Here is a 20238-nt window from a genome sequence, read left to right on the forward strand (position 1 = left end):
ATTAAACAAAATAATATTTCACGTCGTTAGGCATCGGGATCGAAAACCTGATGGATCGCACACAAAAGAAGAACTGGAAGATTGTAATTCGTCAATTAATTAATTTAACAAGCGCTGGATAAATTAATTTATTGGGTTGCTTATTTATAGGCCTAAATTAATTAATTTGATTAATTAATTTACGGACCGAATTTAATTAAATGGGTTAATTAAATATTGGATCGGGTCAGGCCAAACTTGTTTGGGCTTATATAAATATGACTAGAGTTTTCAAAATCTGTAGAGAATTCATTACTTTTGTTAGCACAAGAAGAAAACACTAATTCTCCAATCTTGTTCTCTATGTGAATCACCGTTGTAGGCTGGACAATTGGACAGCTATTAATGACGAATCAAGATTACTGGAACAAAGAAAAAGCAAAAGGGTTTGCAAATCTAGAAAAAGGTACGACTTTTATCACAATTTCTATCTCAACACAAAGATGAATCTTGGTTAGAATCGAAAATTGTTTTAATTTTTCGTTGTACATGTTAAATAGATTCCCAACAATTTAATCTATCTCTCAACAAGAAAAACACGTGAAATTCGCATGCAGAAATGGTGGAATATTGAAAAGTCAATAAATTGCATTTTTGGGGCATTCAATAAATTGGAAAAAAATAAAAAATAAAAGGGCATTTGGGTTGTGGCCAAAGAACTCCTTCAATTTGATTGAGCTTTGGACCAACGAGATCAAGCAAATAAGGCAAGTGATTCAACATATTTAATCTTAATCTTGGGTAATTTTCACTTCAAGTAAGTTTCCACAATCTTGAGTGCTTTGTGAGGATTTACACTGATTGCCAACACCATAGTTTCATTTGATTGACATGAGAAACTCAGCAACATTATTAGAGCCATGAATACTTTATACATCTTGTCTTTTGGATAAATGACATGAAAAGCGTAATTTTTTGGTATAGAGCTAGCAAGACTCATTCTACAATTTCTTAAATTATAGTTTTGAGTTAATCAATTATCAATTGAACTATTATGCAGATTGGCAGGCTGTTGCTCAAAAGTTTTCAAGAATAAGTACTTTACCTTCCCCGACAGAGGACCGTGTGAGATTTGGTGTTGAGCTTGAGAGACGAGTAATCTCCTGTGTGCTCACAAAGATTTTCAAGGAGGAATCTTATGAAGCCAGTTCAGGTTTTTATCTTCTTTAACCACATTAATCTCCAACCTATCTAGATAATCCTCCTTGACGACTTCCCATAAATAGGCTGTTTCCTCGTCACATATCACACGTTCTAACTGCACAAGATACATTACTGAAGGCGGCAGCTCAGATAATGCTGTGCAACCCACCATGCGTATTGTTCGCAGTCCACATAAGTCACCTAGCTGTTCGGGCAAGTGGTCCATTTCAACACAATCCGACAAATCAACATACATCAGTCTACGGAGTCCAGAAATTGATTCCGGCAACTCTAGAAGTTTTGTACAAGACTGAAGACTCAGCACTTCTAAATTTGTCAAATTTTCAAGTTCTGTAGGAAGAGTAACCAACTCTTGGCAGTATCTCAAGTCGATCTTCTTAAGATGGATAAGGCTACAGAACCATGCTGGCATTTCAACTAGGTCGTCACAGTACTCAATATTGATCTCATTGAGAATTGGCCATGTATAGGAGATTGAAATTGTGGATACTTCGAATGCCTTCCCAATCTCACACGTGACCATGGATATTTTCTGCAAATTTTTTAGCTGCAGTATGGAAGTAGCAATAGAGGGGATGGAAATATTCTCAAACCTAAGTCTCTTTAGATTGACAAGCTGACTAGGAAGTGGAAAGTTATCTAGGTGTGCTCGGGTAAAACCATAATTTGTTACTAATAGAACTGTCAGACGGCTCATTCTTTCCATAAATGCGGGTAAGGTATAGATTTTGGTCTGAAAGTTCAGTATTAAAACCTTAACATCAGGTAGTTGCACATTAGACCAGTTAGAACAGAATGCATCATCTGCAAAAATAGAGGGTAAAATTATCTACCAAGAAAGCATGGGAAGAGGATGACAACATACCATATCTATAATTGAAAAGGGAAAATAAGAAAGATTACTAACCTGTAGAGATGGACAAAATGTGGGCATTCATGGGTTGCTGCTTTTGATCAGTTAGCCATTCAGGGGAGGAGGCATTCCCATATATTTCCACGATGAGTCGCTCTCTCCTTTCTATGGAACCTTGTCTACTTTGGTGGATAGCCAACTCCCTCAGAAGATCATGTTGCATTACAAAATGATCTTGGCAGTAGTCAACGGCATCCTGATCATCTTTTCTGCAAACCAGAATGAAATAAGTTGATCACCGGAAATTTTGTTAAAGAAACCTAGAGAACAATGTTATTCAATAACTGGAAATATAATTATTTGCATTTGAACATATGCAAAAACAATGGTATTAATATAAGGATCTGTAGTTTCTGTAGCATCCGAAATTCTACGATATGCCCTTTTATGTATATCCGCACAAATATTTGACCTTCAGCAATGTCCCTTGGAGTGAAAAAGAATATCCCATACGACAATATGAACTAGGAAGTAATATCATTATATTGTTACAACAGATATTACACAGAGAAGCAATATCGCTGAAACACTTGTGCTCTGCTGGATAATTCACATATTTATCACTCACTACCTAGAAGCAAATTCACTTGAACACTAAACCCTCTATTTTTGCCATAGTTCCTTTTTCTACACTCAAGAGGGTAGGGATGAGAGGGCAAAACATGGATCAAACGAAGTCCATAAAGGTTATGTAGTTAGCCTTGCAGCCACATTATCTAAGTTCAGTTCACATTCTTCTCGCAATTCTTTTGTTATTGTAACTGTTTCGCACGGGTAGTCGCTAACAATTAAAAAAGGGATCAGACGATTGTGGAAGGAACAGACCTCTTGAGACGAAATCTCAAAAAGGGGTGTTTTATTGGCGATAATTTACAATTGAAAATAAACAGAATGTCTCCAAAAGGCACAAGCACACGAGTACTAAAAGAAGTGTTTAAATCTAAGCTAAGAAATTAAAATTACATATTCTCTGTTTGAGAGTGTTTGATTCGGGCGTCCTTTTCTCCATGTCTTCTCTTCCTTTTATATTTCCTTGATGATTTTTTCGTGACAAACCGCTGGGAAACTGTTTGATTGCTGTATAATTACCCACTTTCTTTATGGTGGCTAACTTGTCGTGAAACTGCAGTCTCTAACTGTTGCCATTATTCTTTGTCGTTCAACCGCCTTCAACTGGGCTCCTTAAATCGTGGAATGTGATAAGATCACTCAATAACTGCTTCAATAACTGCTATTCTGGATAACCATAATGTTTTATGCTTGCTAAGATCCTGGGCGATTCGAAAGTTTGGGAGAGAACGGGGTCATCGCTCTGGGCGACCATAAGGTACTTCATTCGCTCAGATTCTGGGCGTCTCGCAAGTTTAGGCGATGATGTTATCGTATTCGTGGACTTCCACTGCATTCATCAATAATTCTGTTTGGACCTTTATCCTGGATTCCCCAATTAGGCTTCACTTTTTGGGCTATTTGATTTGGGCTGCACTTTTAGTGTGTCAACAATTACCCCCCAATATGACAGAATTAATACCAATTATTAATCTTTGCCATATTCACTTTGTATTTTCCAGCAATATTTGAAATTTTCAAAAATTTCAATCATTATTTCCCTCTACAGCCTGAAAAGGTGCAACGTTACAAATCCTTATAAACCCAAAAGACGCGCCATTTTATCGCACCATTAAACCACGTCTCTATATTTCGTGCTTCCTCCTCGTTATTTTACTGTTCATCTTCTTGCTTCTCTATTATGTTTCTCAGGTAAACCTTAACAAAACTGTACTTTGTTCCCAATGGCGACTTCACAAACTCAATCTGATGATTCTTTTAGTTTCGAAGATTTCCAAAAAATCCTTACTAGGCCGTATGTAAATCCAAACTTCCTTGCACAAGCTAATACTGACCTCAATGAATTCTATCTGGGTCCATCATTCAATAATGTCGAAGCCGTTGGACAAGTGGCGGTGGGCCAGCTATTCCCTTGCACTCAAGGTCCTCCGTTCCTGAACTCTCTGTCATTGAGGCCGATTCACGAAAAAGGTATTCGCACTTGGCCCAAAGCTGATGTTATTTTTCGTAGATGACATGCACGTCTTGTGAATCATGGCCCTACCAAGGCGATTTTTGATCGTGCTAGGATTTCAGACTTATTAGAAATCACTCTTCAACCCCCAATTTTCGACCCAGTGCTGTTTCCTATTGCTTTGAGTTTTTGGTCTTCTGAATATAACACTTACGTTTTCCCTCTTGGTCCGATGTCTATTACTTTAAGGGACGTTGGAGCCCTAGTAAACCTTCCGCTTTTGGGCGATACCATCTTTCCTGGTATCTTGATTTCCAGTGTTGCCCCGAAATTTGACAAGAAACTTACTGAGTCCTATTCAAGCCTGCAAGACTTTTATAATCACTCAAGCGCTGAACTTTACCATGCTGAGCGTGTGGCATTTCTTCAGATTTGGCTCTGTAAATATATATTTTCTGCGTGCCAAGTATGAAACCTTTTATGAACTACTTACCCATAGCGCATGAATTGACGCGTGGTAGGCCTTTGAACTTATGTTCCTTCTTTTTAACTGCCCTTTATAGAGGCATGGCTTCCCTTCAATTTCAACTGAAGAATGGTGCATCTCCCACTGGCAGTGGGCCCCTTTGGTTCACTCAACTGTGGTTGAGAGCATACTTTCCACCACTTGGTGCTCCATCCATTTCCCTTCGTTCTGCTAGCTACTATGAGCTAGCCATTGATCCGTTGAACCCTGTAAATATGTCCAGTAGGGATATTTTTTCATTCTTTTATACCTTAAATTCGATTCATTCCTTCTTTCCTTTTCCTGCTCACTTGACTCCAGATTATGTGCAACCTCCATCTACCCTAGACAGTGCGAGTGCCTCTTTGCTTGTTTGGGTTCAGTTTTTGATTGGGAGGGAATTGTTCCACGATATTTTAACTGGAACCAATGCCAAAGCTGGAGTTGAAATATATGCTCCCCAATTTTTTGCTTGCCAACTTGGTTTTGGCCAAACTTGGCCTGTTCCTCCTTGCTACTCCAAAAATTTGACAGACCATTTTCACACTATTAATAAGGCAGAGGCACAAGCTATAGATGCTCGCAACATTCTTTTGACGAGCAAATTTTTATTAGCCCCTTTCAATTCTAACTGTGTCGTCCATCCTCTTTTTGAACAGCTTTGGCTATCAGTAAAACGCCGATTGTTTACAATTGATGCTAATCGTGCCTTCCATTTACTGGACCAGCCAGGCACTCCCTCTACTTCTCCTATTTTGATCACCCCTGTGTCCATTAGGAATCCTTTCTCCCCTGCTCACGCTAAACATTATATCCATCCATCTGCTTCTCTACCTGCCAAGGCTATTGCAGCTAAAGGTGCCTTAAGCCGCAAACGGCCAGCTTCAGCATCTCCCATTTTGCAGGATGATAATGATGATTATGATGACGCTCCTCTCATCCTTAGGAGAAAGGTAATTGAATTTGTTTATTCACAAACATACTTTTCTATGTACTAATGGTTTACCTGAATTTCTCGGAAAAGTTCAGCCTCTCCTTCGAAGGTTTTGGTTTTGGCAGCTCCTGCTCCATCATCTTCTGCTGAAGCTGCTTCATTCAAATCAGCCGATGAAGGGATTATACTTAAAGAGAAACCCTTAGTCCCGGAACCTTCATCACAACCAGTAGAAGGGCCACCTTCTTCCCAGGGCGCCGACCCCCCAAACGTCGAACCAGAAAGTAATACATATTTTGATGTTTTACCTTTGCTTGTGCTACTGGTTTTGATTCGTTGCTTCTTGAATTATGCAGAGGCTCCCATGGGCCTACCCGTTGTGGCAGAGTCTTCTCGCCCAAATAAGGGGAAGTCCCCACAGGTGGTGGAGCCAACTGGTGATATGCCTGAACTTCCCAAGATTGCTGATGAGGTAACCTTTTGCTTCACTTTCATTTTCGCTTCGTTTATTGTAGTGAAAGTCCTCAATGTTGGCATTTTTTTTGCAGGGTGCTGATGACATTGTGCGTTCCATCCAAAACTTGTTTACTTCCTGAGGGCAAGTCAAGACGTCTCACCCTACTTCAATCAGTCATCCTTCTGCTTCTTCAGAGAAAAATATGAAGTTTCTCAAGCAGTCGGTACTTGAGTATGTATCTTTTATTTACATGGATATCGGCCAGGCTAGTGCTACTAAACATAAGGATAAACTTGAGTTATTGAGTGCGAAATTGGCGCAAGCACTTACACTTCCGTCGCTCAATGTTTCTGCTGACTTTAAAGCGACGTTGAAGGTTGTTCACTCTGACATCCTCTCCTTGCTAGCCAAAAATGTTGAACTTAAGGCCAGGAGTACTCAATATCTTCGTGTTGCATCTGAAAGAGAGTCTTTGCTTCTAGAGATTAACAAAGCCGAGGACGAATTGAAAAAATCTCTTCCGATGTTATGATTGAAGACTCTTTGATGACAAGTTTGGCTGCAGAGATGAAGGAGCTTCAAGCAAAAATGGACGACTGTAGTGCGAGAATGTCTGCTAAAAAGCGTAATGCTTCCTAAGGAATTGAACGAACCAAGTCTTTGGTTGAGCAGTACAAAAAGCTGGAGGTTGATGACGATTTTATAGCTAAATTAAATGTCGCTTCTTCTCAACAGAGCGAAGATTGGGGGAGACTGAGGGAAAGAATTCGTTCGGCCTGGGGTGAATTGTAATTAAGACATCCAATGCCTTAACTTTCCTTTTGTAACTTCACACTAATTGCCATTGTTAATTTTAAATGTAACAGCAGTTATCGTCATTAATGAACGACTAATTTGTCTACTTGCGTATTTATTGACGTTGTCCTTAATCGTCAACCTCCCAAGCATTTAATTGCTTTATGCTAATATTCATGTACATTCTTCCTTGGTATTTCTGTCTCTTTTCCCAAGACTTTGGGCCATTTGATTTCAGTTATTAGGCACGAATGTGGCCATTCATATTCTGTCTTTTCACCTTCACGCCTCTATAAATGCGTGTGTATTTCGCACTTATTATTTTCATTTCCATTCTTTTCTTCAAAAACTAATTTGCTGCCATCGTTTGGCATCTCAACAATTGATCCAAAATTTTCATTTTCCATAGAAATGGATCATTTGATCCGTCCATTTTGCTATCTGTTTTGATGTCACCTTTGGCATGGGAGATGTACAAAATATTCTTTGGCCAGCGAAGTTCTTCCCATCGTCTCCATGTTCTTTATAAGGAGTTTAATGATGGAAGACAATTTTTGAGGATACTTTTCAAGCCACTTTGCTTGTTGAGAGTGCTTCTCAATCTCCTTGCCCGTTATTGCAGCAATGCGATTAGGCAGGCGATTTGAGGGTGCTTTTCTTCCTTTTTGCTTGTTGAGAGTGCTTCTCGACTTCTCTGCCTGCCCTTGCAGCAGTGCGATCAGGACGGCGACCAAGGCCGGTTCATCCTCTTGCTTGGCGATCGACCGAGAAATTAGTTTGCTCTCAATTGTAACTTATAGAGCATTTAGTATTTTGTATCTCACAATTTGTAATGAATATTTGATAATAAAGGAATTTATTTGAACGTATTTCGTTCTGGCCTTATTTATCTACGATCGTTCAATGCAATTTGATTACTCTTTTATTTGTTCATTCTCCCATAAGGAATGAACATATTTTTTTTAAATATTTGCCATTAATGAACCTCATGTGCTTGGTGCCATCTAAATCTTCTAAATGATAGGCTCCATTAGGCAACACACTATTTACTTTATATGTCCCTTCCCAATTGGGCGACGACTTGCCATACTTTGGATCCTTGCTATCCAAAGGGAGTATTGTTTTCCAAACCAATTCGTCCAGGCTAAATGACTTGACTATAACTTTTTTATTATAAAACTTAGCCATCCTTCGTTTTTGAACTTACAATCTATCTAGGACGTCCAACTTTAATTCGTCCAACTCCAATAAGTTTTGAATTAATGATTCGGTATACTCACCATCACTTAACTTATGTTGCAAACACACTCTGATTGATCGCACATTGATTTCCATAGGCAAAATGGTCTCCTGTCCATAAGAAAGTTGGAAAGGAGTAACTTTGGTACTTGACCGAGGCGACGTCCTATAAGCCCATAAGGCCTTGTTTAGACATTCGTGTCAATTTCTGACATTTTCATCTATCATTTTCCTTATGATATTTTTAGAATCTTATTAGAAGATTCTGCTTGTCCGTTAGATTGAGCGTAATATGGTGTGGAGTTCATTAATTTAATTTCAAACTCGCTCAAGAATTTATTCACTTGATCTCCATTTAAAGAAGTTCCGTGACCTACCATCAAAGTTTGTGCAATCCCAAATCTATAAATAATATGATCACGGATAAATTCTATGACACTCTTTTGGGCGATCTCCTTTAAAGGTATCGCTTCTACCCATTTAGTGAAAAAATCAGTTGCCACTATAACAAAGGTATGTTGCTTGGACGATGGGGGATAAATCTTCCCTATCAGGTCTATCGCCCAACCCTTGAAAGGCCAGGGTTTGATAATGGGTGCCATCTCTCTTGCTGGCGCTCTTTGTATTGGACCATGCTTTTGGCATGTTAGACAACTCTTCGCATATTGAACACATGATTCTCCCATCTTGGGCCAAAAATATCAATTCCTAATAATTAACCATCTCATCTTTTGGCCAGCTTGATGAGCTCCACATATCCCTTCATGTACTTCAGCCATGATTGTTCTGGCTTCTTGCAAACTTACACCATTTTAGTAATATACCATCAGAGCGTTTCTTAAATAACTCTTCATTTATCAATGTATAGTTTAGCAAACGCAACTTCATTTTTCTACTACCTCCTTTATTAGGTTTTTTAAGGAACTTTTTAATCTCTGCCCTTCAATCTATTGCATCTCCATCTTGTATGTAATGAATTTCAATCCTTCTCGCCCTTCTTTGGACTACGGGCAATATTATTCCATATTCATAAGTAGATTTTCAATTTAAAGCCTTTGAATACCCTGAGGCCATTTGGGCCAACTCATTTGCTATATCGTTATATATCTTATTAATACATTAAAGTTCTATTTGGTCGAATTCTTTCAACAATTCTTGGACGATTTCATATTGACTTATAATGGAATCACTTTGACACTTAAAATCACCGATCAATTGGTGAATTACCAATTGAGAATCGCCTCTAACGATCACATTCTTTACTTCCATATCTATCATTAATTCTAAATCCACGATTAAGGCTTCATATTCGGCTTGATTGTTGGTACACATCCTATCCAAAGTGAATGCGAACTTGTAACAAATCCCTAAAGGATTTATCAATGCTATTCCTACTCCTGCACTTTTAGAGGTTTTCGACCCGTCGAAATATAAAACCCAAGTTTTTAATTCGAATGAATTGATTTCTAATTCAATTTCCTCAGGCATGTCAAGGCATGGATGATCGGCTAGAAAATTAGCCAAAACCTGATTTTTGATTGCCTTTTGGGGTATGTATTGTATTTCGAATTCTGATAATGCTAACGTCCAAAGGCCTACCCTTTCGTGTAAAATAGGGCGAGAGAATATATACATAACCAAATTTACTCTAGAAATCAAATAAACGGTTACGGGCCGTAAATAAGCCCTTAATTTCGTACACGTGAAATACAATGCAAGACATAATTTTTCAATGGCAGAGGAATTACATTCACATTTTGTTAGTATTTCGAATTCTGATAATGCTAACGTCCAAAGGCCTACCCTTTCGTGTAAAATAGGGCGAGAGAATATATACATAACCAAATTTACTCTAGAAATCAAATAAACGGTTACGGGCCGTAAATAAGCCCTTAATTTCGTACACGTGAAATACAATGCAAGACATAATTTTTCAATGGCAGAGGAATTACATTCACATTTTGTTAACCGTCTACTCAAGTAGTAAATCACTCTTTTTTCACCAAATTGGTCTTCTTGCACGATCATTCCAGCTATTGATTCTTGTTCAGCCGATATATACACTTTCATTGCCCATCCTTGGATTGGTGACACCAACACTGGTGGACTTGATAAATAAGCCTTTAGGCTTTCAAAAGTCTTTTGATGCTCTTCTTTCTAGACGAATTCGTCCTAATTTTTCAGTTTTAAAAGTAGCGAAAAAGTTTTAATTCGCCTTGCACAGTTAGAAATAAAGCGTCTTAAAAAATCTACTTGACCTAGGAACCTTTACAATTCTTTTTTATTGCTAGGTGGTTTGACCTCTAAAATGGCCTTCGCTTTATTTTTATCAAGTTCAATCCCCCTTTTGTGTACTAAAAAATCAAGAAAGTTTCCTGCATTAACGCCAAATGCACATTTCAAGGGATTCAATTTTAGTTTATATTGCTTCATTCGCTCAAATGAACATCTCAATTGTTCAAAATGGTCCTCTTCTTTAATGAATTTGACCACTATAACATCTAAATACACCTCAACAAACTTGCCCATCATATCATGAAAAATCAAGTTCATTACCCTTTGATAAGTCGCTCCTGCATTTTTCAGGCCGAACTACCCATTCAAAACATCCTAGAGATCCAATGCACCTAAAGGCAGTTTTGTGTATATCTTCCTTAGCTATATAAATTTGATTGTATCCTGAATACCCATCCATGAAGGAATATATTACGTGTCCGACAGTCAAGTCTACTAAAGAATTTACTATAGGCATTGGATATTCATCTTTGGGTGTTGCTATGTTTAGGTTCCTAAAGTCTATGCACATCCTTAATTTACCATTCTTTTTTAGTACTGGCACGATATTGGACAACCACTCAACATATCTGGCTGTTCTGATAAAGCCTACTTTTAATAATCGCTCTATTTCTTTCTTAATTTCAGGAAGTACATTAGAAGCAAAGCGCCTAGGAGGTTGTTTATGAGGTTTAAAATTTGACTTGGTTGGCAATCTATGTTCCATCAAATTTCTATTTAAACCGGGCATATGTTCATATTCCCAAGCAAAACAATCATTATATTCCTTTAGTAAAGCGATTAATTTATCACTAACCTCTTGATCGAGCATCTGGCTGACGAATGTTGGGCGATCTTCCCCTTCATTGTCAATATTCACTTTAATCAGAGGGTCTTGTGCTTGAGCGTATCCAGGCTTGGTGATCCTTATTACTTCATCGTCCATTTCCCTTATAGGCACTTCTTCTTCAAAACAATCCACCTTGTTGACTTCTCAGCCAATACTTTGTTCCAACTCGAACACTGCAAATTTGTCTCCCAATGCTTTCAAGGTTGCTTCTTCTTTCGTCTTGTCTTTACATTCTTCATTGAAAGCCATTACTTTAACTTTGAAGGCCTGAATATCAGCCATCTGCCTTTGTTGTTTACAATTCATTTAAAACTCCTTGATTACTTTTTTGCCAATTACTGGCTCTTCTAGGGCCACTATGTTTGGCCTCATTTGACTAAACATTTAAGTGAGTGCATCTACTGAAAACGGCTCTTCGCTCTATGCGACAATTTGAGTTTCTTCTCCATTTTGGACTACTCTGACAGATCCGTAATTTCCTTCATACATGAACCTTTCCACTGAGTTTGTTTCTGCGACAAAAGGTCTATGATCTGCCTGCATCACTTCTACTTCACCCTTGTCATTCCAGAAAATCAGGCATTGATGGAGCGATGAGGGTATGCAACGACTTCCGTGTATCCAATCCCTCCCTAATAACACATTGTAACTAGTAGGACCATTTATCACGAAGAAGACTGTGGTCCTAGTAGTTGTCCCCACAGTTATGTCCAATGGCATAACCCCTTTCGCTGAAATTGCTCCTCCATTGAAACTTGTAAGGATGACTTCTGTTGGAATCACAACACTTTCTGTCTTTGTAAATTTCCTCATCATCCTAAATTGAATGATGTTTATAGCTGTTCCATTATCGATAAGTACTTTCGCCACAGGTATACCGTTAACTAAAACTTTAACGTACAATGGTCTCAAGTGTTTAGTTAATTTCATGGCTGGTCTATTAAAAATAACCTTTTCGACAGCGTCTATTTCCACTTCCTGCTTGTTCTCTGTAGAATTATCCTTTTGTGATAAGTCAACGTGCAGTATGTCGCACTGAGCTTCTGCTTCCTGAATTTCCTTTTTATTATTTTCTAATAATTCCTCTTCGATTATCCAACCTGTGGGAGGAGACATTATTCTTGGAGGCGATTCACACTTTTTAGAGTGAGGTACTCTCTTTTTCCTCTTAGGCGTCCCGTACAGCACGTAATAATCGAAAGAACGGCCAGATGGTTCCCCTAACAAGTCCACTTCACGAACTCCCTCTCGATGTAGTTGTTTCAACAGAGCATTGTGTGATACTCCTCTCTTTCTTCTTTCTGCTTCCAGATCAATTTCCTCTTCGATGTCCGTCATACCATCATCCTCTTCACCATTGTAGGCCCTTCTAGAAGTTTGGCCTTCTTCACATTCCAGCACACATGCTTCTTCCTCGTTATCCTCCCTCTCTTCTTCTTCTTTCTCTTTGTTCTTGAACTCATTGGCTAGTAAATAGTTATTAGCCATGACAGGAGGTAATGTACTGAACTGAATAATAAAGGGCTGATCTGGATCTTCTCCATCCCTTCTGCCTCGCTCAAATTTCGATCTCCCAGAAGAACTCTTTGACAATTCTTCCATCGATTCACTTGTACCAGTCTCCTCACTGTCTTCGAGAACATTTTGATTGGTCACCTCAAGTAGTTTAGGTGCCTTAGGATGTGGCACTCCCTGTTGTTGCCTCATCATTCGCCCATAATTCCGTTGAAAATGCCTTTGTTGGGTTCTAATCATCTCGTTGAAGGGTATCACCCTTCTTGCATTATACCGAAACGAATGCCATACATTTGGTTGGCGAGGTTGCGGCCTGAATGTTCTCCCATTATTTATTGACCTGAACTGCCTTTCAAAAGGCGGTCCTCTATAGAATGATGTACCTCGCCCTCTACCAAGCTGAGCGTTTGGGAAAAAACTAGGGCGATGGTGATGCTGTCATATCTCTGGTTTCTCTGTATTTGCACTCACTTCTCTTTTACATCTTGCACATAGGACGTCTTCATCTTTTTTAGGCTCCTTCCTTTTGATACGTTCAAAGACACTGGGGTGTGGCCCATGGTCCTCTTCTCCGTCATCGATAACCAACTTGAATTTTGACAACTTGTTTTTGAAACCAGTCGTCACCATGTTCACCCCAAATGGCTGTGGAAAAAGGGTTTTCATCCACTGTCATCTTCTTCTTATCCTCGAACGTAATTCGTCCTGATTCAATGACGTCCTGTAACACATGGCAAAAAATCAAATAGTTGTTAATCAAATGCGACCATGCATTATGCCACTTACAATATTTTTTACCCTTGATTTGTTCAGGATTTAGCAACTTATGTTTATCACTCAGCTTTATCTGCTTATCATTATATAGTTTATCAAATATAAGGTCAGCTTTGGTTAGATTGAACGAGAATGTTCTAGCCTTTTTGTTTTCATCTTTTATAGGCTCATCCTTGCCCGACGATCTAGGCTTAGCCATTATAGGACAAGTATACGCGTCTCCTTTGATTAATTCAGCCAAACACATTTCGATTTGATCGTAATACTCGTCATTAATGGTATGAACATCAAAATTTGGGTCTCTATAATAAGTCCCCTTGTTAGAATTTTTCATTTACTCTTCTTTTCTTATTAATCGTTCATCCCTAATCACGTTTGCGCTCAATTGAAAAAGATCAGAAAATTCCCCGTCTTGGAATTTCTTTTTCAAATCAAAGCTTAGAAAACTTTGAGCGATTTTGACAAACTCTTTTTCGGGCAAAGGTACAAAACATTTACTTCTTGCTGTCTTGAACCTTTGAAGGAAACCTTCTGCCCATTCGTTTAGCATTTGACGTAGATTCGGCAAATCGGCCAAAGTAACGTCAGACCCAGTCTTATAAAACTGAGCATGGAACAATTGCTCCAATTGTTGTCATGTTTGAACAGAATTCGCTGACAAATTGATGAACCAAGAGAAAGCTACTCCTATTAATGAACTAGGGAACAACCTCATTTTATGGTAGTCGGTTACTTTACCACTTTGCAGTGTGAATCACCCTATGTGTTCTAGAGTAGACACCTCTCCTAAATCGGTAAATAATGAGAATTTTGGCACTTTATACCCTCTAGGCTATGGATATGCTTGGTCTACCCAATCAGGGTATGGCTTTGTGTAAGTCGGCCTAATGACAGGACGTACCCCAAAAGCCATTTGCTCCTGTACTATTTCCATAATTTGATTTCTCAACATGACGTTGAGGTCATATGGAATTCCTACAAGTTGGTTGATCGGTTGATTTGCCTGAGGCCTGATGTTTGGTCTTTGGTTGGCAACAAAGTTGCCATGATTTGGGTCATTGTTGCCATTAGCCTGAATATTTATTCCATCATTGACACATGGGGTATTCTGTCTATTATTTAGGGCATTGTCTCTTCTATTTAAGTTACCCCCCAAGTTAGATGTACCATTACCACTATTCTGATTTGGCATTACACCATCTCCCTGGTTTGAAGTAGGTGGAACAAAAGGTGGTTCTATCCCCTAATTTGAACTTAGGACTGGGGAATTATGTCCCACGATTGTCCTAATTTGAAAGTGATGCAATAAGCACAACTGACTGACAAATTTGGCTTACTAACTTATTCATTATTTCATTTAATGTATTCAGTTGTTTGGCTATGTTGTCAAAATGTGCATTCCCATTCTGGGTAATCTTTCTATATTATGAATATTTCGTAGATTTACCTGTTCAACGACATCCTGTGTGAGTTCTCCAAGCAATGCACGCATGGTTCGAGGACTCAACTCTGTCATTGGTTCGTAACGACTGTGACTGCTCTGACTCTGTCCCTCTGTTCGTGGAGAGCTTTGCTGCTCCTCATATCGCTCGATCACAGACTGGACTCTTCCTTGACTTGCTGCTTCCTTATCAGATTTGTGAGGCATATTGTTTCACTTTTTGTATCCTCAACACCAAACACCAATGTCCCACTGGGCGTGCCAAATTGTTTCGCGCGGGTAGTCGCTAACAATTAAAAAAGGGATCACACGATTGTGTAAGGAACAGACCTCTTGAGACAAAGTCTCAAAAAGGGATATTTTATTGGCGATGATTTACAATTGAAAATAAGCAAAATGCCTCCAAAAGGCGCAAGCACACGAGTACTAAAAGAAGTGTTTAAATCTAAGTTAAGAAATTAAAATTACATATTCTCTGTTTGAGAGTGTTTGATTCGGGCGTCCTCTTCTTCATGTCTTCTCTTCCTTTTATATTCCCTTGATGATTTCTTCGTGGCAAACCGCTTGGAAACTGCTTGATTGCTGTATAACTACCCACTTTCTTTATGGTGACTAACTTGTCGTGGAACTGCCGTCTCTAACTGTTGCCATTACTCTTTGTCGTTCAACCGCCTTCAATTGGGCTCCTTGAATCGTGGAATGTGATAAGATCACTCAATAACTGCTATTCTGGATAACCATAATGTTTTATGCTTGCTAAGATCCTGGGCGATTCGAAGGTTTGGACGAAAACGGGTTCATTGCTTTGGGCGACCGTAAGGTACTCCATTCGCTCAAATTCTGGGTGTCTTGCAAGCTTGGGCGATAATGTTACCGTGTTCGTGGGCTTCCACCGCATTCATCAATAATCCTGTTTGGACCTTTATCCTGGATTCCCCAATTGGACTTCACTCTTTGGGCTATTTGATTTGGGTTGCATTTTTAGTGTGTCATAGTAGCATTTAACCTGGATAATTTTATGCCACTTTCAGATTGACTTCATTCTTAGCATTTGCTCTCAATAGGTGTGACATCCACTTTTGCATAAATACATTCACTTTTTGTTTGTACTGACGATAATCAAATGTGTTAGGTTTAAAAGTGTGATTGGCAATTCTGTAGACAAAACGGGCATAATTGTATGTTTGTAACAGTCAGGGACTCAATTGAACATTCTTGTAAAAGTCAAGGGCTTAGGGTGAAATTTTGTATAGATGAAGTACATTAGTGTTCAAGTCTTTGAAGGAGTGCAAGATGTCCAAGAAGATCACATAAGATTATTGGAATGCAATTGAAAGTTTAAAGGATATCAAAGAGCCGCACAAATTATGTTCCGGATTTTCAGTCTTAAACTGCAACGCATTTTTCTCATAGAAAACATTGGAATTTGGACAAGACTATTTCTAGAAGAATTGTAGCTCCTTGAGGTAGCTTTCCAATGCAAGTTGAATCACCTCAATCGGATATCGGGAGAAAAAGTTATGATGAAAATACTGACGACTGCTTACTGTCGCTCGATTCTCACTGGTATCTCGCTCGAGCGACATTCCTATGAGGCAAAACCCCTAGTTCACATTTTTGAAGTGTTTTACTCGGTCCATACCGACTAGACACTTTCAAATATAAATATCCAATCCCTAGCACGAATTTTGAGAGGTTGCTACATTATTCTTTCATTGCCAAATATATTCATAACATCTTTAAAGAGATCCAAGGTGCAATTAATTGGTGATTACATCTACATCAATCTTGTGATCTGGCCACCATTGTTTTGGGGAAAAACATCGAATCTACATAATCCAAAACACCTTGCTTCCTAATCTATTGAGGAAGGGAGTCTCTCATTAGAGGATTGAGAGAGGTAGATTGAGGCGCAGTTACAGGCACAAGAACGGACGGTTCTTGGTGTTTCACTTGGTGATACTATCAGCTAAGGACAAAGAGGTTATAGTGGACAGTAGATTGGGCTACAGAAGGTAGATCGAAAAGTCTAGTAGGAGGCTAAAAGTATCTACAGCAGTAAATCGTGAGACTGGAACAACAGGTCTGATTGGGTATGGAGTTTGGTATAACTTGCATTTGCTGTATTGGTATAATGGAGGTAACTGGCTTGGTCCCGAAATTTTACCCACGTTGGAGTTTCTCCGTTATCATATTGATTGTTATTTACCGCTTTCCACAATATACAAACTGTGACATTCCAACATAGATTAATTGAATTTTATGATTAATCACCTAGACAACTAATTAAAGTGACTTGTTGCTTTAGTTAGATTAATTCCGCACGTAAGGTCAAATTGGTTAAAGTGAAATTTAGAACGTAAACTTGGTAATGCATAAATTTTGAACTTGATACCGTATTGCGGTAGCCGAACTTTCTAGTATATCTAAGCGTTCTAGGTGACTTTTCAAAATGTACAGATGAACATCATCTCTCCAAATGTGACTTCTCTAAAGATGAAAAGAAATGTACAAACCTCACAAGAGTAAGATTGACCAGATTTCTGTTTGAGAGTTCATGGAGATAGATAAGGGTATACATGCCGCCTTCATCTAGGTTGTACAGTTCCACCCAAATATCCATAAGAGCTGCAGCAGGGATCCTTTGATCTTCAGGAAATAAACCAAGATCCAAGAAACAATTCTTGAGGATTGCCATTTCATCCAAGGCATCTAAGCTGGTTTTGAGACGACTAAGAAAAACCATATTGGTGTCATAAATGGATTGCCCTTGGGACCAATTTTGAACTGTACTAACCCACTTCACTTCAGGCTGCCTATATAGTGACCTGCCAACAACTGTAAGGGCCAATGGAGATCCTGAGCAACCTCTGACCACCTGCCATGAGATTCCATGAGCAACATTAGTTAATGATTAGAGAGGAGTAAATAATTTCTACAAAATCTGTTCAAAAATGTTTTACGTCTTAACCTTAATCAAATGAGTTTTGATATGAAAAATCATCACTCTAGGTGGAGCTTAATGTTCCCGGAAGAGTAAAATGCACTATAACATGATTTGAGCCACATAAAAATGAACTAAATTCAATATTGATGTATCTGAAGACTATGCATGCATCAGTAGATATAATACTTTTACCTCTTCTGCAAGATTTTTTTGCACGGTGCAGATCCCATCTTTAAAGGCAAAATGATGAAACAGAGTCATTGCATCTTGATGATTCAACATATTTAATTTGTAAGTCCATTCAAATTGTGGAAAAACAAATCTTGATGTAACCAAAATTTTATATCCACTTATTGGAAGAAGGAACTGCTCAATGATTGATTCGGACCGTGACCATATATCGTCCAGGACTAATAGTATGGGAGCTGGTCCTATTTCCCACCGGAAAAACTGTTCTAGTTGGTGTATAGCATCTTCATCACTTTGAAAGATAGGCACCCGCTGGCTTTTGTTACTCTGAAACACTTTTTGTACTATTAGCTGGAGGTTAGGTGATCTAGAGACTGTCTGAAAGAAGATATTATTCCCATATATACCTAAGCAAGACATGAGATAATCAAGATAAGATCAAAATGGGAAGTTTTGCAGAAGTTCGAGGTGAAATATTCTGTATGTGATACAGCAACAATTATGTACACCTTTCCCATTGATGCATTATTCAAATACGAGCAAGAGTAGTTCAATGGAGTTAGCCCGAATAGAACGAGTATAAACTGTTCTCAAAATTAACCTAAACAATTTTGATTCTTTCTGCAAATATAGGACTGGTTCGTTTTGGTTCTTTTTCAAACAATCTTGCATTTCTTGTTCTAATAAAGACTAATGAGCACTTCACAAGAAGCAGCAAACCTCTTAGTAGACCACTCTTTTCAATTAAGCAGATTGCAAGTATTCGAGAAAATGCCAATTACAAAAAGAAAAAGAAACAAAATAAAAAAAATCCTGAACAATAGACTCACTAATACCTTTAATCCCATCATCATTACACAGCAATTTTGCAAGTGTAGTCTTGCCACAGCCACCAGGAGCGGAAAGCACGACAATTTGCACACCATCCCTTAGCAGCATCGACTTCAGTTCCTGAAGCTGCACGTCTAATCCGACCACAAAATCTGGAACTGCCGGCACACCACACCTACCTGAAAATCCATTTTTTGTATATCAAACCACAGTGTAAGTTTATTCGTACTCACAAACTAAGTACAATTTAGGATGGAGAATAGTACCTGAAAACCCATTTGAGTTAACACTACGATAATTATCTTTGATAGAAATTATTTCATCCATTTTCTCCTCGAGAACTTTTACTCCCAGAGAGACACTTTTGCCATCTCTAGACAACTCAGCCTGCACATTTATCTGAAAAAACCACAACAACGAGCTTTCAAATTCTTCCAATTTCTTCGCGTACCGATACTTCTGGTATAGATTCCACCGATTGATTTTCAAGCACTTGCGAACGAGCATTTCACCTTTTGTCAACAGATTATTGAGCGTCTCCGCTCCTTGTCGGCAGTTTAGCAGTCTGTTCAGCTCCTCTATGTCCTCGATAAATGGCTTGATTGAAATCAGAGTTGATTTCAAGTGGTTCAGCTCGGACCTGAAACTTGCTACTGTCAAGGCTACGTCTAAAACAGCTTTCATTAGAAGATCAAAAGCTACCCCTATAGCAGGCCCTCCGAGTAAATCCTCCATTGGTTAGTTGAAGGAAGACTTAATTGAAACCTTTTACATGAATTTAAAGGAAGGAAATGCCGATCAAAGAGAGAGACAGAACGGGAAATTTCATACATTCTTCGTTTTATTATTATACCATGTTTGCCTATGCTTAAAAGCGGATCAAAATTACTTTTAGATTTGAAAAATGAGTGACTTGCGCGTCCTCAAATGTGTGGTTGAATTTTATTAGCATACTTTGGTATGAGGGGTAAATAATTAGTCAAAATTTTGTATTTTTACATTTTGCTTATTAAAGATACGAGACAAATATAAAATTACTTTTAGAGTGTGTTTGATAGGAGGTCAATTCCATGGAAAATGGAATTGGAATTAGAATTCCAACTTTCATTTTTAAGGGTGTTTGATGTTTAAAATTTTTCCTAGAATTCAAATTCCCACGTTCTTGTCATATAAGCCGAATTCCAACTTTTCCGTTATTGTAGAGATTTTTCTTCTTTTTTTTCCATTTTTTTTAAGTGAAAACAAATTCTAAAAATTATTGTAAAAAAAATATTTCATTTTAATTGACAATTTTCATATAAAACAAAGCCAAATGAACGCCAAAAAATACTTTTATTTCAACAATTTT

General features: G+C 38.3%; 1 protein-coding gene across 1 annotated transcript; it reads right to left on the reverse strand.

Annotated features, from left to right (window-relative positions):
- Positions 1-763: 763 nt before the first annotated feature.
- Positions 764-19712, reverse strand: LOC111393905 (probable disease resistance protein At5g66900). The gene is made up of 6 exons (XM_023019679.1): positions 19157-19712; positions 18896-19069; positions 18063-18466; positions 17440-17801; positions 2111-2325; positions 764-2007 (listed from the first exon to the last, which is right to left on the reverse strand). Exons 1-6 carry the CDS (start codon positions 19623-19625, stop codon positions 1163-1165), a joined length of 2469 nt encoding a protein of 822 aa, XP_022875447.1. The 5' UTR covers positions 19626-19712; the 3' UTR covers positions 764-1162.
- Between the last annotated feature and the right edge of the window lie 526 nt (positions 19713-20238).

This window comes from Olea europaea, chromosome 4 (assembly GCF_002742605.1).
Source record: "Olea europaea var. sylvestris chromosome 4, O_europaea_v1, whole genome shotgun sequence".
NCBI lineage: Eukaryota > Viridiplantae > Streptophyta > Magnoliopsida > Lamiales > Oleaceae > Olea > Olea europaea.

Coding starts and splice junctions, on each gene's coding strand:
- LOC111393905 (XM_023019679.1), bottom strand. CDS start 19,625: ATGGAGGATTTACTCGGAGGGCCTGCTATAGGGGTAGCTTTTGATCTT. Junction 19,070..19,156: donor TAACTCAAATGGGTTTTCAG/GTACTATTCTCC, acceptor ATGGATTTTCAG/GTAGGTGTGGTGTGCCGGCA. Junction 2,008..2,110: donor CATTTTGTCCATCTCTACAG/GTTAGTAATCTT, acceptor CTATTTTTGCAG/ATGATGCATTCTGTTCTAAC.